This window comes from Falco rusticolus, chromosome 2 (assembly GCF_015220075.1).
Source record: "Falco rusticolus isolate bFalRus1 chromosome 2, bFalRus1.pri, whole genome shotgun sequence".
NCBI classification, from domain to species: domain Eukaryota; kingdom Metazoa; phylum Chordata; class Aves; order Falconiformes; family Falconidae; genus Falco; species Falco rusticolus.
In genome coordinates, this window is record NC_051188.1 from 81107915 (window position 1) to 81122782 (window position 14868).

Consider the following 14868-nt stretch of genomic DNA (forward strand, 5'->3'; position numbering starts at 1 on the left):
ATTTTGCCACGATACCCACAGGCAGCGTCTCAAAGAAGAAATAGGAATAATAGTTTAAGTAAATCTGTTAAGAACAAAATCAGGTAAAACCCACCCTACTCTCCTCGTTTGTCAGGGTAAGTGGCCTGTACATGAGGGAGAGTGGGGGGTTGTGCACTTCACCTCAGCTAAAACTTTGATGCTGTTCTGTAGGAAAGTTGGCAGATAATGGGTGCGGTGGAAATACTACCCAGTGGGAGAGAGTGAGGAACCCTGCTTAGGGTGTGCATGACTTTGTTAAAGGCAGATGCTCATCCAGGGACTCCGTGGAGCTTAGCCTGTGAAAGGAGCCTGTGAAAAGTTGGGTTTTCAGTGCAGGACAGAGGAAAATGGGACAACCAGACGGGCATAGGCATGGGAGGATATTCCCAGGGGGGGTCAGCCTTGCAAGATGCCATAAGCCTGAAGGGAGGCGACTGCAGAGGAAATCTCCACCTCAGGGATTGTAGAGTAGTGGGAGGACACAGGGGAGGAGAAGAATCCCTCTTCATCTTGTTTCTTACTTCCTCCCCAAACACAGCACCAGAGATTTTGGCCAGATGTGTCAGCCCACATGAATTTCAAATGTCACAGGAACACCCAGGAATGAGGACTGGGGCTCCTGGGGCAATATCTCAGCTCGTGGCTTGGTGCCCACTTCCAATGACCAAGGAAACATCTTCCTCAGTGGAAAAGGAGTCTTAGCTTTGCAATGTCCATAAAATTAAAGATGTGAATAAATTAACAATATTTATTAATGAAGTTATTGTGACATAGCTACTAATGACTCACTGTCTTCTCAAGGAAACACCCTAATTTTCCACTGATACCTCTTTTTGGAGGAAAAAAAAACCACTCAGACTTGAAGGAAATAAGCTTATTCTAATCCAGAGAAACCATCTTAACATCAGCGTTGTGAGTGGGAGGGAGAGAGCAGTGCGTCATGGCATATGGGAGCTTTTGAGATCCCACATCTATTAAAGCATTAGTTTGCCAGCCTAGCCACTCTTCACGCCTGGATATGTTCATTCAGAACAAACCTTTGTCATAACCAAAAGCAAGTCATCAGGCAAAAATGAACCTGATTTAATTTTAGAGGGCAGGTACCCTCAAGAGACCTTTTATTTCAACATCTGAAACAGCTTTCAGTGGCTGTACATAGATTAATACAAGTTTCTCTCCTCTCATAGAATAAAATGGTCCAAGAGAGTAGATCTGACCTTTGCTTGCTTTTTAGGATTTGGAAACCTCAGGTTCAGGCAATTTGCTTTCCTCCTAGGTAAGATCATGAGCCTGTCCCTCCTCCTGTCTCTTCATGTCCTTCTTGCATTTTTTTGAGAGATTAACTACCATGATCATGCTTTCTTGACGTCTTACCCAAAACAGCTTCATCTGTGGCTGTAAAGCTGGTTTTTTTATTAACCATCCTGACTCCCTTACGTTTACTGAGCTTGAGTCATTCCTCCAGGAGGACTGCAGAGACCCCAGCCTCCTTGCTAAGGGGCAATTACTCATTCCAGAAATGGGGACCTTTGTGTTTTCTGAACTGAAATGAAAGAGGACTTCGGTGAGCACCACGTGGTGCTTTTGAGATCCCACATCTATTAAAGCATTAGTTTGCCAGCCTAGCCACTCTGGTGAGCACCCCAGCTCTGCCCGGGGGCAAGCAGCCCAGGAGGAGGACACCTTTCCTCACCTTGAGATGAAACGAAGTGTCATTGTCACCCTGTTTGCTCCCAAGGGACGTCCCCGCTGCCTTGGCTCTAGCTGCCAGGTCGCTGCTCTCCCGCAGGGGCCTGGCTGCAGAGGAACTCTGTGCAGGCATTGCCCAGACCTGGGCTGCTTTGGCATCTTGGAAAAGGGAAGGGAAACTATTTCCTAGAGGTCACCACAGCTGGAAAGGCACCAGGGGAAAAACTTCCTCTGGCTGCATGCCAGAGGAGACAAAAGCAGATTGTGAACAGAAATAATTAGGTCATTATCACTGAAACCACTGGGTCCTCCAATTCCAACCCAATTAAGGGAGCATGGCAGGGCAGAGAACATCATGGTGTGAGGTGCTGTGCTTCTGCTGGTGCTGCCCCACATCAGATGAGATAAACTCTGCTCAGGGGAACATGTCATCCAAATAGACACAACAAATACATTACAGAATGCAGAAACTGTGAAGGAGGTTTCATTGCAAAAAATGCAGATGCAACTCTTTGTAGTACATCTCCTATTAATTGGATCACAATTTCCTGATAATCAGTGCAGACCTCAGGGGAAAAGGCCATAACAAAATAACATCCCCTCCAGCGTAGCTCCTGTCCCGCGGCCCTTTCCCAAGTTCCCTAGAAGCAGGAGATGCCCCTGCCTGCTGATCTCAGAATCCATCACCACACAACAACTGCACATCATTAAATTGAAATATTTGCCACGTGAAGTCACCTAAACCCAAGCTGAGATACAGGGGAGCACGTCAAGAGCACCCAGAGATGATCAGCAAGAGGAGCAAGATGCTCTCTGACATGGGGCAGATGTCCCAGTCAGGGGAGCGTGGTGCAAGAGGGCATGAAGCCCAGCCTGGCGTGGGTGAGCAGCCTCTGTGGGGGAGATGTGCAGGCTGTAGCAGAGAGGGGGAAATGTGGCTGTGCATATGTGTGCGGAAAGAGCACACCGCTCCAGCTGAAGAAGTGAGGATGAAACACAGATTTTCAGATCAGTAACTTGAGGGGCAAAGGATTGAGGCAGGAGAGGGAAGGATGTGACCTGTGCGGCAGGGAAGCGATGACTCTAGGCAGAGCATTTTAGCATGGCAAGAGGCAAATGTGAGAAAACCAAATAAAGAATCAGAGTAATTCAAGTTAAACCAACACTTAGAAGAGCATTTCAGTAATGGGGACTAAGTGGAGGAGTGTTGGATGGACATTAAACCTTCACAGTTTTTAAAACTTTAAGACACTTAATGCTTTCTCAAGACAGCCCAAGCAAATGAGTCACTTTGCAACAAGACAAACAAATGCCTGTTTTAAAAAGAGCTATTTTTCTTGCATCCTGGTGGATTTGCCATCATCAGTGACAGCCACAGATCTATGTACAGTATTGAGCTGATTACTTCATCATACCTGTGGTCTGGAAGTTTCTGCTGATGCCAACCTGCTCCTCAAACCCAAATTCTCACTCCCCTTTGAGCATTAAATACACTGAGAGAAGGTGGTGAGCATGGCTGAGACACAAGGAGTGTGTCAACGCAAAGAAAGGCTATGCTAAGGATGCTTGGCAGTGACAGCATGGAGATAAACGCTAAGAGCAGGTGACATATATTTTGAGAAAGAGATGAGCACAACCACTAAAAAGCACCAAAATGAACACATTAAAGCATACAAGACATTCAGGAAGCTAAGAGATTTGCCAGAATGCAGAGAAAGATGGTTTCTTCTATGGCAGATCGAGAGCTTGCCAAAGTAACTGGAGGAGGAAGGAGGTGCAAAAAAAGACACGGAGCAGTGAGCAGCTCTCCCTTTCTATGTAAGATTTTTTTCCCCCTGTGTTTTCAAGTTTTTGAAAGCAGGCACACCACTCAGCTTCTGGAAAATGAGAAGAAATGAATATCCTTTCTCCCCAGCCACAGAAAAACCCACTTTCTTAACTTAGATGTCCACCGCTGCCCTGTATTCCCTGCCCCCGCAGTGCATGATCTGCCTGGGGCTTTGCTCTGAAGGCAGAAATGCTAAATGTGGGTAATGGCTGGCAGGGAAGAAAGGGAATGGTGAAGCAAGATATGCTCCATGCCTCTATCCTCCCTCCAGGTGCCGCAATCTGCCAGCACGAACCTCCTTATCCCTTCCCAAGACCCTTTCTCAGTAGAACTTGGAGTTTTCCGTCACAGGTCTCCATGTTTCCCATTTGCCTGGCAGCACCCATCAACCCAGCTGCTGGTGAGCAGCGAGGGGAGAAGGTGCTGAGCCACCCCAGCACCGTCCTTCAGCAGCCAGCATGTCCACTGCGGCTGTCCCTGCTAACGCCAGCACCCTCCGGGTGAGCTGCTGAGCCAGAGGAGATGGGTGGTGGGGAGGGGACTGGCCTTTGGTCGAGCTCCAGGGTGTGAACATTTCCATGCTGAACGCCAAACTGATTTTTCTAGCACAGTGTCCACATTAATGTACAGCTTTGTATTGTCCAGCATCACACCCAAAACAACCTGTGGTTACAGCCTGGAGGGAAGGAAGCCACGGGCTGTGCTGGCAGACTCTCGGGCTCTTACCCAGCAGGGGCAGTGGGACCGGCAGGCTGGAGAAACACCAGGCGGCACGGGAACAGCCAGCTCCTGGTGTGTGCAGGGCAATCAAATACCTATTTAAGTGCAGCAGTGCTTCATTCATACAATGTCATATGTTCTCCCATCTTGTAGTCGTGTAAATAAGCCACAGACAGCATTATCCACGGTATTCTTCATCACACAGCAATAATTGCTAAAGGCTCCATCAAGGTCTGTAAACAGCATCTTGCACTGATTTTGAAAATCAGAAACTGAAGTTGCACGTATGATAATTGCCAGCTGGTTTTGTTCAGTGCTGGAAAACTCATCCCACCTTTGGTTTTTATTGTGTAGCTGCTGAAGAAGTGGCTTTTCAAAGGTATCATCAACTACCGACACACATATTGTTTCTCTGTTAACCAGAACTGAGGGCAGATCTCTGAGCACTTGTTCAAAGAACGTTTTGCTTGCCCAGACTTTTTCCCTGCTAGACTTTGCTCCTTTTCTTCTTGGTTTCCTACCGTTAAAAAATTGTATACTTTCACCACTAAGACACTTCTCATAAAACCAGTGATTTTTTCCCCCCTGCTTTTTCATTTTTCTTTTTCAGGAGAAATATTTTCTTCTGTATCTATCTCAGAGACAACCCTGTAGAATTTCTGACTGGGGCACACAGGTAAAAGCTGAAAGATGCTGAAGTAGAATTTAAACGTCAGGCTGGAACTTACAACCACACGGTTACAAACACGATTCAGTGCACACAGACACAGCAATTTCCCTCATCCGTGTCTAAGAATACCAAAATCTTTTGTTGCATTTGAGTGCCGTGATGGATAATGATGAAGGAAACTTAATCCATTTGGAACCAAAATGTCCAGCAGCCCATGATCTGTTGTAGGCTGGTTCTTGGCCAAAGTGCAGCGTTTTGCTACAAAACATGTTAGCACCACGCCACGTGAGTCCTTGGGGGGCAGCCCCATGGGGCACCGCTGGGCTGAGCCCACACCACCATTTCTCAGCAATGTTATACTCCGTCAACCTGTTGCTGAAACCGGTTTGTCATTTTTAAATTTGCCAGGTATCAGGTATCGGCACCCTTATCTGATGACCGCATATCAGTATCCCCGAGCGGCCCAGGCACTTCTGCCTCTAGCGCACCCATGATCACTTCGCCACCTAAAAGCTTACCTTCCCGCGTGGTCTCACCATGCTTTCAGGGTTGCATCAGCCTGGCAAGCATAAGCAGGCAAAAGGTTGGGCTGAGCATTAAGAACCAACAGCCCTACCCCCCCTGACATACCGTGCAGCTCCTGCTGAGCGGCCTCCCCAGGCTGACCCAGCCCCCGGGGATGGGGGTGAGCGCCCAGTCCTGCCCTGCTCCAGGCCCTCCTCAAGCAGGACTCTGGGAAAACTGCTGCTGTGCTGCTAAAAGGCTCTCACGCGGTGGGGGACCCCAGCAGCCACCGTGCTGTAGCAGGGCGGGTGGCAGGGCTGGCCTCATTTGCCCTCCACCACGCAGCAGAGCCAGCTCCACCTTGATCCTCCTTCCTCCTGATGCCCAACACAGGAGCTAGCAGAGCTGCCCTCTTTGCAATTAATACATCCCCAAGTCATTAGCATTTAATCCAGGACAGCAAAGGTAACACCGGCGTTTTGTGAGCAAGACAAGGTCCTACACATAAATACAGAGCTGTACGTCTGCCCCACATGTGCCAGCAGCTCCCAAGCCCCTGGAATACACCTCCAGACCTTCAGCTATGGGGACATTTGCCCTTTGTGGTGGCCTTGGACTACTGGAACCAAATGGCAGCAGACGCTCCTCTTACATTGTGCTGGACACCCTACCCAGTGCCACTAGCCTCAACCCCCCCTTTCTCCCCTGGAAACCCTCCCCCAAACCCTGTGGCAACTGTGACTGGCTGCTGATTATTTTCCTTGGCTTTTTCCACAGCCCAAGCGAGGCCATTCCTGGTGGCCCATTTATCCTTCGCTAGCCAAAATTCACTCCTATCAGAGGTCCATTTTGCTTCTTAAATAGGTGACTTTTGCACCCACCTGAAACTTGCCAGGAGGTGATCAAGCCTCCTGTGCACCCACTGCCACCCCTCAGCCTTCTCCAGGCACTGGAACAGTCCTTTAAGTTGCTGCTGCGAAGGTCAGCCAGCCATCGGGACAGCCCACTGGCAGTGATGTAATGGAGAAAAAACCCTCAACCGCTTAAATTTCCATATCTTAAGAGCTGAACAAATTAAAACTCTAGCAGCAGTCAGGACATGAACTGCACGTTTCACTTTGCATATGGCATTGAAAGCTAAAGATGCCTGACCACCGCCACAAGAAAAGTCCAGTTTCCTCAAAGGACTACTCACTTTCCCACTGGTTTGGTGCTGAAAAGTACAGAGCAGGAAAGAGGTGAAAGTATTCTTTTTATTCCTGATCATCTTTCTCTGTGCCTGGAAGGCTAATATAAACGTTCAATTAATATAAATGTCACTGGACACATCTTACACTATTTTTTCTCTCAGTCTTCTCTTGTGGTGTCCTTTCTGCCCCTTTAAATGATTTGAAGTTTTCACACGTACTTTACAGCCAGCTCTTTCATACCACATTTCAATGTTCCTGTGGACTCTGGCAATGGCTGGGTTATACCCCTTGGCTTCAGGTGGGATTCTTTCAAGTATCTCCTGGCTCTGTGAAGTAAAGGAGTTAGTGCTTTAGCCCGTTCATTGCACCATTAGTCCATCAATTAACCATTGCCTGGGCTTTGCTACTTTTGAATTGCTCTCTCCTATGCCCTTTCTGCCTTGGTCTTGGTTTTCACCAGCTTCAGTCCCAAATCACGTGTCCCTCCCTACATCCTGGGCAACAGCGCAGTTAAGCCAGGCCTGAAAATACCTATCAGAAAAAAAATAACTGTGGGATGTGTCCGAGAGTGGTGTACCATCCTGCTAGAAACTGGAGCATGCTGCCTTCTGCCGAAGAGGAACCAGCGCCCTGGCAGGAGCTCAGGGCAGGACAGGAGGGAGGCAGTGGGCTCTAATGATAGATCCATTCCCATCCCACCTCCACACGTGTCCCCCAGCTGCCGTGTACACCCAATGCTGTGCCGTTCCCCAGCAGGGGCAGCAGCAATTTTATTTTAATGCTTTTACAAGGCCCATGGGAACGGGGGGCTGGCAGGGACCTGCGAACACCAGTGCCCAAGCGGTGAGGCTGGAAGCTGAGCCACCTCGCTGCCGTCACTGCGAGGTGACTTCTCCCTTCTTCCGCCCCTGCGGTATGCTTTTATGGTACCTAATCTTTTAATGGGTGCTCACCTCTTCGCAATCCCTCCCTCCCACCTTAACACCAAGTGGTGGGACAGCCCAGCCTGCTGGGACTGGGCCAAGGACCACCGCTCTGGAGCCAGGCAGCTGACACTCACTGACGTTACTCTGGCCAGTGGTGACAGCTCCTGTGGGGCTCAGGGGTTGTCCCCACGTTCCTACCCTAGACACGCAGCCCTGCTGCACCCCACCCCAGCCCATGTAACCCTCCCGCGGTGTGGGCCCTGCCCCAGGTGCACGCGTAGCCTGCTCTCCCTCTCCACCTGGTATTTTAACTTCGCACATACCTCCTGGCCCTGACAGGAAACCTGACATGTTCCCTGCTCCCTCCCCTGTTACCAAGTGTGTCCTGCTCTCCCTCCTTTTCGGAGGAATGCCATTATTTTTCTGGAATGAAGCTGCCCTGGGACCTGGTGGGCCCCCACGCCCACATGGCTGCCTTGCTAGCAGCCTGCTCCCTGGCATCTTGTGCCTTCCTCCACAGGGTCCGGCAGGTAGCGGCCCTGCAATGAGCTTGCTTGACCTTGAGCTTCAGCATGGTCTTCAGCTTGAACTTGTCTGAGCATCACCTGCATCCCTCCTTCCTCTGCTGTAATCATCAACACAACGGAAGCAGCCAAGATGGCTTGTCGCAGAGGTGGATCATCACCCTCGGCCACCTTTCCCGCCTTGCTGCATCACTCGCTGACCTCCCAACCAGTGTTTTCTCCATCTGGTCCCCACACTGGCTAAAACAGCCATGGAAGATGAAGCTTCCCTACCACCCGTATCTGTTGGCCCTACCTCAGCCATTTAATTCGTTGGGCCATGACTCTGCTATGGATCCACACAAGATGGCTCTGACCCTGGGGAGCTCAGGTTTAAGAGCCCTCTTCCTAGCCCTCTGCCAAATAACGTTTCTACTGCAGCCCCTCCCCAGGATCAGGCCAGCAACCAAGGATGAGCACCCCCTTCCCATCATCTCAGTTGAATGCCTGCATCTTCCACCCCCTAACCAATTAACGTGTTTGTGGCCAGGATCATCACCAACCGGGGAGTCCCCAAGCCCTGCCCACCTTTGTTGCAAGAATCTGCTGCACTGTGCTGCACTGTACTCATTTAAGCAAAGCAGCATCATTTATTACTACTTGGGAAATCCTTCCAACTAGCCAGGCACAGCTTCAGTATACTTTGTCTTCAGGATCACTAAGTTATCTGCCATATAAATTCAGGAATTTTGGGGAATTTTCTGTCACTAGGTACTTCACCCTTTCTAGTGATCTTTGTCTAATTTACTTATATCGCTATCAATATCACTACTTCTAAAATATAATCAGTGGTAGGACTTCACTTCTCCATAAAAGCAAAGAGATACTGCTCCCAAGTTATGTACCTGAAGGAAAGCTTAAAAAAATCAAATGCTCGGTTGAATATATTCACAGAATTTAAACGAGGCTCAGAAACACAGGACTATTTCTTTATGGGATTCCTTCATCATCCAGCTCCTCCAGGACAGTTCTCAATCCACAGTTCAGCAGCATATGTTGCTATTTATTTCTAATTCCCTTTTATCTTTAATTGAACTTTTTTACTATTTTATTTTTTAAACAGCCATTTGTATCTCTGGTTTTATCCAACCCCTAATAATACCTTTTCTTCTATTAGTCTGTATCTTCCAAAAATCCTTGCAATAAATGCCATGCCTTTGGCCATTTTCATCCTCTTACACTTTGATTTTTAATCCGCCTGCTACTGTGATTTGTAACCACAAACAAATCAGAACCACTTGCAGTAGGCTCAGCTGTGGAGCTCAAGGGCCCCAAGACTGAAGTTCCTTGGAAAGCGAGTTAGTCCCCTCCATTTGGTTTAGGACTCCTGCCTCCCCCCGCCCTGCCCACTCACTACACTTGGAATTATCCAGAGATTATAAATGTTTCACCTTGTACCATGCGCTTCATAATTTAAGAAGCAGAACTGCTTCGTAATAACTACAATTGATAAAATATTAACTTGTGCTTTTTTTAATAAAAATGAAACAAAAGCATTCTAAATCATAGCAGCTTATAGATCAAAACTGTCCATTGGTTAGGAGCATAGTGTAATTAAGAAGTATGAAACTGCAAAATACTAAAGCCCTGCAGCAATTCAAATTCACGACAAAACTTTCATGCACAATGAGCAATACTGCCTGATGCTTTACTGATTTGGTCTACTTGTTCACTGGTGAGACACACATTTTCTTCCTTGGTGATGGCACATCCTCTTTTCCAAAGGGGAGGAAAGGTACAAAGCCCTTTTAATTAGCGCAGAGTAGCTCTTTCCCTAGTTAGCAATATTTTTTTACAGCACTGAGAAACGAGGACTTTTTGTTTACCATTAGTTGAGGTAAGTTATCTTGCTTTTATTTGGGTTTAAGACTACTGTAAAGGAGTAGCTTTTCAGTTGCAGCATGGTTTGTCAAGATTACAATATTTACGACTGCATAAAATACATAAGTAAAAAATTATGATTTGTAGAGTTCGTTATCAAGAACTGAGACTTACATCTTTACAGAACTGCAAATACTGGCTTCCTAACTGCTAGTTGATAATTTTGCTGGCAAGAGCATTTGTTATGCTTTTCTTTAATCTCTATACCCTTTTGTCCGACTGTTGTAAGAACTAGCAAGAAAGTCGCTTATAGCTATGGTTAAACTGTTGTAACAGCATTAGACAAGCTGTACTGATTCTTCATTAAAACACCCTTCGTTTGAAGCTACAATGTAAGAGGCGATTCTTTTTGTTCAAAAGAAACTATCAGCATGCTCTGTGCCTTTAACACTTCACATTGATTACAAAAAATTTAACAATGCAATCACTAACATACCCCACTAATGAGAAATTATGAGAAATTGTTTGATGCAGAACCTTCTGCATCAGTCAACTCTGATCGATAAGAAAGCTATCAATTTTGAAATTTAGATTTAATGCATTTTCAAGAAGCTAATGAGAAAGAGCAACTTAAAATAAATACCATCATTAAAACTGCAAACTGTTACAATGATATATTATAAACTTGTCCTAAATAAACCTAGTGCTTCAAAAATTTACCAGTGAATTCGTATTACAAAATATGTGAAAATACAATAGAATACCACAAAACAACGTCCTTTTTTGGGGTCAACAATGACACCAAGATGATTCAGTCTCAACTTTTAAAATTGTTAATAGAACATATTGTAATATATAAGTTGCAATTTGGTTGAATTCTAGAGAACATCCCCATCCAAACTCAAATTTACTTTTTTCATTCCTCCTCTAAAACTAGTGCCAAACCTCCTGTCAAAGCCGGTATTTTCTCGAAGAGCTTTAAAGTTTAGCCGTTACTTATTTTCTATTACTACATTTTGGCAGCAACTATTTATTGGTCTGTTATTGCAAAAAGTGCAATTTAACAATAAACCAGTCTGAAGGTCATTCTATGTCTTGAGGATACATACCATATATTTCTTTAAAAATAATCATACTTTTGTAAGCAATACTTTACAGTAGACACCTCAAATCTACCATAGATGTAAAACTTAAAACGAGAAAAATTTAGTCTCTAAATCTTTATACACATATGTATATTCGAGTTTCTATATATATTATATATATACACAAGCACAAGAGTATATATAAAATATATATAATCAGATTCAAAAAAGAACAAAAACTGGGCACTGTACATAAAATCTTTTTAAAACTCAAACAATAGAAAAACTTTAAACATTAAACAATTTTAATAAAAGTTTCTGTACAATGCTAAGCAGTTTTATTTACATATAGAAAATGTAATAGGAGTAGTGTTTGAAATTACAGAACTCCTTAAAATTTCAATGGCAGGTAATCTGGAAAAAATAACAGCATTCCATTCACAAATATTTTCAAGCAATAAATATGTATTTATAAATAGTGTAAATTTACATCAAGATTAGAAACAAAAATCACAAATCTGAAGTTTATTCCTTAGTCTATGTGCAACCCATTTATCTTTGTGACTTGGCTGTTAATTGTTTTAAATTTTATTTAGGAACCAAAAGTGTAACCGTCATGGTTTCAAAACAAGACAGAAAAACATAAAAGCAGTAAAAAATTTATATCACCTAACTCTTCACATTAAAAAAAAAAAAAAAAAGTTGCCCAAAGAAAGACTTAAAATTTCTAACTACCTTACAAAGAAATGACCAGCTAAGCTAGTACTTTTTCCAAGGGGAATTCTGAAGGGGAAAAATGGATGAAACCAACTCATCAGCCCAGAAACAGAGAAATACAAAAGAGGTGGTCTTCAAGTCAGTAGTCTGTATAATGTTGCCAGTTTTGTCAGATATATACAAAACATGGAATTATTTTTTTGAAGTACAGCTGGATGAGCTTTATTTGTTTTGAGTTCTGGAGTAGGAGGCAGTGCTCTCTCCTGTCCAGTTGGTTGACACTCCGCACTTGGAAGGTTGCATAGACACAGCTTTCAGCCAGCAGCCTTACGTGATAGCTACAAAAATCAGTGGTGCAGAACTGGGTCACTTCCTGAATATCAGAAAAGTTTTCATTTAATGTCCATGAAAAAATGTCAAGATGAGGAGGATGGCAATGGAGGAGCCTGAAAAAGAAAACATTAAATTACCTTTTCTACAAGGGTGTAAAACTCAGTTGTTTAACCAAGACCTGCACAAGCTGCAACTATGAGAGTTTGAAGTCACACGCACTTCTGTTTCTACACCTCAGAACTCTTGCAAGTGGACACCAGCACTTTTTTCCAGCTTACTCAAATACAACGTGTATTTTATGACTACTCTGCATTAGGATTTTGCCTGTACTGCAGACTGGAGCACGCTGTGGGGATGTCTGTGTTAATATGATGTGAGCTGACAAAACAAGTCCCATTGTGGCAGGAAAGAGCTCCATGTGGGCTCAGCATAGATAAATCTTTATATAAACTAAAACAGGGATTCTCAACCTGTTCACCGGGGGGGGGGGGGGCACTGTCCATTTGTGCCTCTTCAAATGCCTTGCAGGCTTCTTTTTTTTTTTCTTCCCTCTACCTAAACAGTAACATATAACCCTGAAGACAGGATATCTGTGGAAAGGGTCTTAGATTCTCTGATATGAGGACAAAATTGGCTGGTTGGCTTTTTCAAGTCCTGGAAACACCAGCACAGTGCCTCAAGGGTGAAGTAAGCTAGGTGCCTTGCTCCTGCCTGCTTGCAGGAAACAAGGTCTCGGAGATCCCTAACTATTTCCCAGTATTGCACTTTGTGGCATTACCATCAAAATACTGAATCTTTGATGACATTTGCTTCTCTTTTCCTGCTGATCAGTCCTGTCATCATGTGGAACCCCTTCAAGTAGCTGCTCACAATCTTTAAAGACACTTTTAAGTCATACTGTGGTACCCACCTATGAAACACTAACACTAACCGATGCCCATGTTTGCTCCCGAACACAGAGCCTCTGTCAGGCCTCTATTACACCTCTGCCACCTGAGATTACCTTCATCCTGTGACTCGAAACAAACCTTAACTCTTCTCCCAGATCTGAGAGATGTCACTTTTAGGGTGTGACTCTTCTCAATCGAGACCATATCCCCTTTAAAAGAAATGGATGTGTACACCAATTTCACAAGAGAACAATTAATAACGCCCTTTAGAGCTGCAGGTATAGGCTTTGGTGGGATCTACTCACAGGTTGAGAACCCTTGTTCTAGGGACAATATCATCACTGTTACCTATATAATGTTATAAACACAGACAACAAAATACCCCTCCCTCCCCCCTCTTTTCTATACAGAAACGTTCTTGCCCCTTTCCACTCAACTGGATGACATATCTGAGAACGAGTTTACTTATATGCTTTTCTGTAACAGATCACCACTTCAAAATTGCAGTATTTCACAAATTATGACAATGGGCTCCTAGAAGTATGAAGTTCAACCACCTCAGGCTCTGTAGGACCAATGAAGATGATTAAATTCAGAGGACATGGTCCTGCACTCTTGCCAGCCTCAACAGCTGAACCTTGAGGCCGCAGCTCAAAAGGCCACAACTTATGCTAGCATTACAGGAAATAACTGTCTAAACATACATTTTCCACAGCACCTGGAAATGAATCAAAAGGCACAGCCGTTTCTGGGCTGCTGTATTTAACTCAACATGAAATTCTCATAACACTTCGTCCAATGTTTGTCTCCTTTAACAGAAAGGCAAGGCTTAAAAATAAATCCAGCATCACTTTAATTGTGATTACAAACAAGCCGTCTTTGCCTGAAACAATGAAACCTGGGTGAAATGTTAGGACAGTTGTGCTGACACAGTTCAAAGCAGGAGGCTGCCATATATAGCACAAAGCTATAATGGCAAAGAGGCTTTTCGCTTTAAATTGAAATGCAAAGGAGGCCCCAAGCCAAAAGACAGAACTGTTTGAGAGCATCCGCTTGCTAAGCAGAAGGACAGTGCTGATTCAGGAGGGGATGGGTGGGGAAGGGGAAGGGAAGGGGTCTGAGTGCATAGGATGCTCTGCTGCTATACTGACTTCATACCACAACCAATGTATTAGAGATGCTCTTGAACCTGGTGCTAGTTTCTCCAAGCTTCACTGTCCTGATTCTTCCCATCTCCATCTGATCCAGTTATGGTCTTCAGGTGATCTCTATTGGATTTTTAAAGCCACAACTTTATGAATTGTAACATCATACTTTTCCTGAAAACTCAGCGGTTATGTTCTGCAGTAAGTTACTGTACTATTTCACATAATTCTGACTCTTCAGCATTTTGTTCTGTAAATTTCACACATGACCCATACCTCCACTTGAATCAGAAAGTCCACAGTACTCATGCAATGGAGTACCAAGACAGTCTACAACTGCTTTACAAATAATGTACTTATGCACCCACTTATTAATTTGACTTACTAATGTAAATTGATCATAGACTTGCATCAAGTCCTCCATTTTGTACTGTTCTAGCACCACAAAATTTTCCAGGTTCGTGCTTATCTTTCGTGCACAGTCTTGGCAATGTACAACATAGGTCTTTCGAGAATTGCTCTCACTAGTGACAAAAAGCAGATCAAAGACTTCCACCTATTAGATAGGAAACAGAAAGTGAACTGTTACAATTTCATTTTTTAGAAGTTGAACGATGAAAAATGCATCTTCTTTAAGATTTAAAACCTTACCCTGTGCATGCAAAGAGAAAAATTAGATTTGTTCAGGGAAAAACTATCCTTCTAAGGCTCAAGCAGAGAAGCAAAATATTGTAAAACCACCAATATTACACATAGGTGCCTGCAT

The 14868-nt window shown here is 44.5% G+C and overlaps 1 protein-coding gene across 22 annotated transcripts in view; it reads right to left on the reverse strand.

The window, feature by feature from the left end:
* Positions 1–9943: 9943 nt before the first annotated feature.
* KDM6A (lysine demethylase 6A) overlaps positions 9944–14868 on the reverse strand; it is a 163117-nt gene continuing 158192 nt past the window's right edge. For 10 of the 22 annotated variants that reach the window (XM_037376803.1, XM_037376812.1, XM_037376805.1 and 7 more), the window contains one exon: positions 9944–14658. In XM_037376803.1, coding sequence (XP_037232700.1) covers positions 14362–14658 — 297 coding nt within the window. In that variant the 3' untranslated portion in view covers positions 9944–14361. The remainder of the gene's footprint in view (positions 14659–14868) is intronic. The other 12 variants (XM_037376807.1, XM_037376815.1, XM_037376810.1 and 9 more) reach the window with 5 other exon arrangements.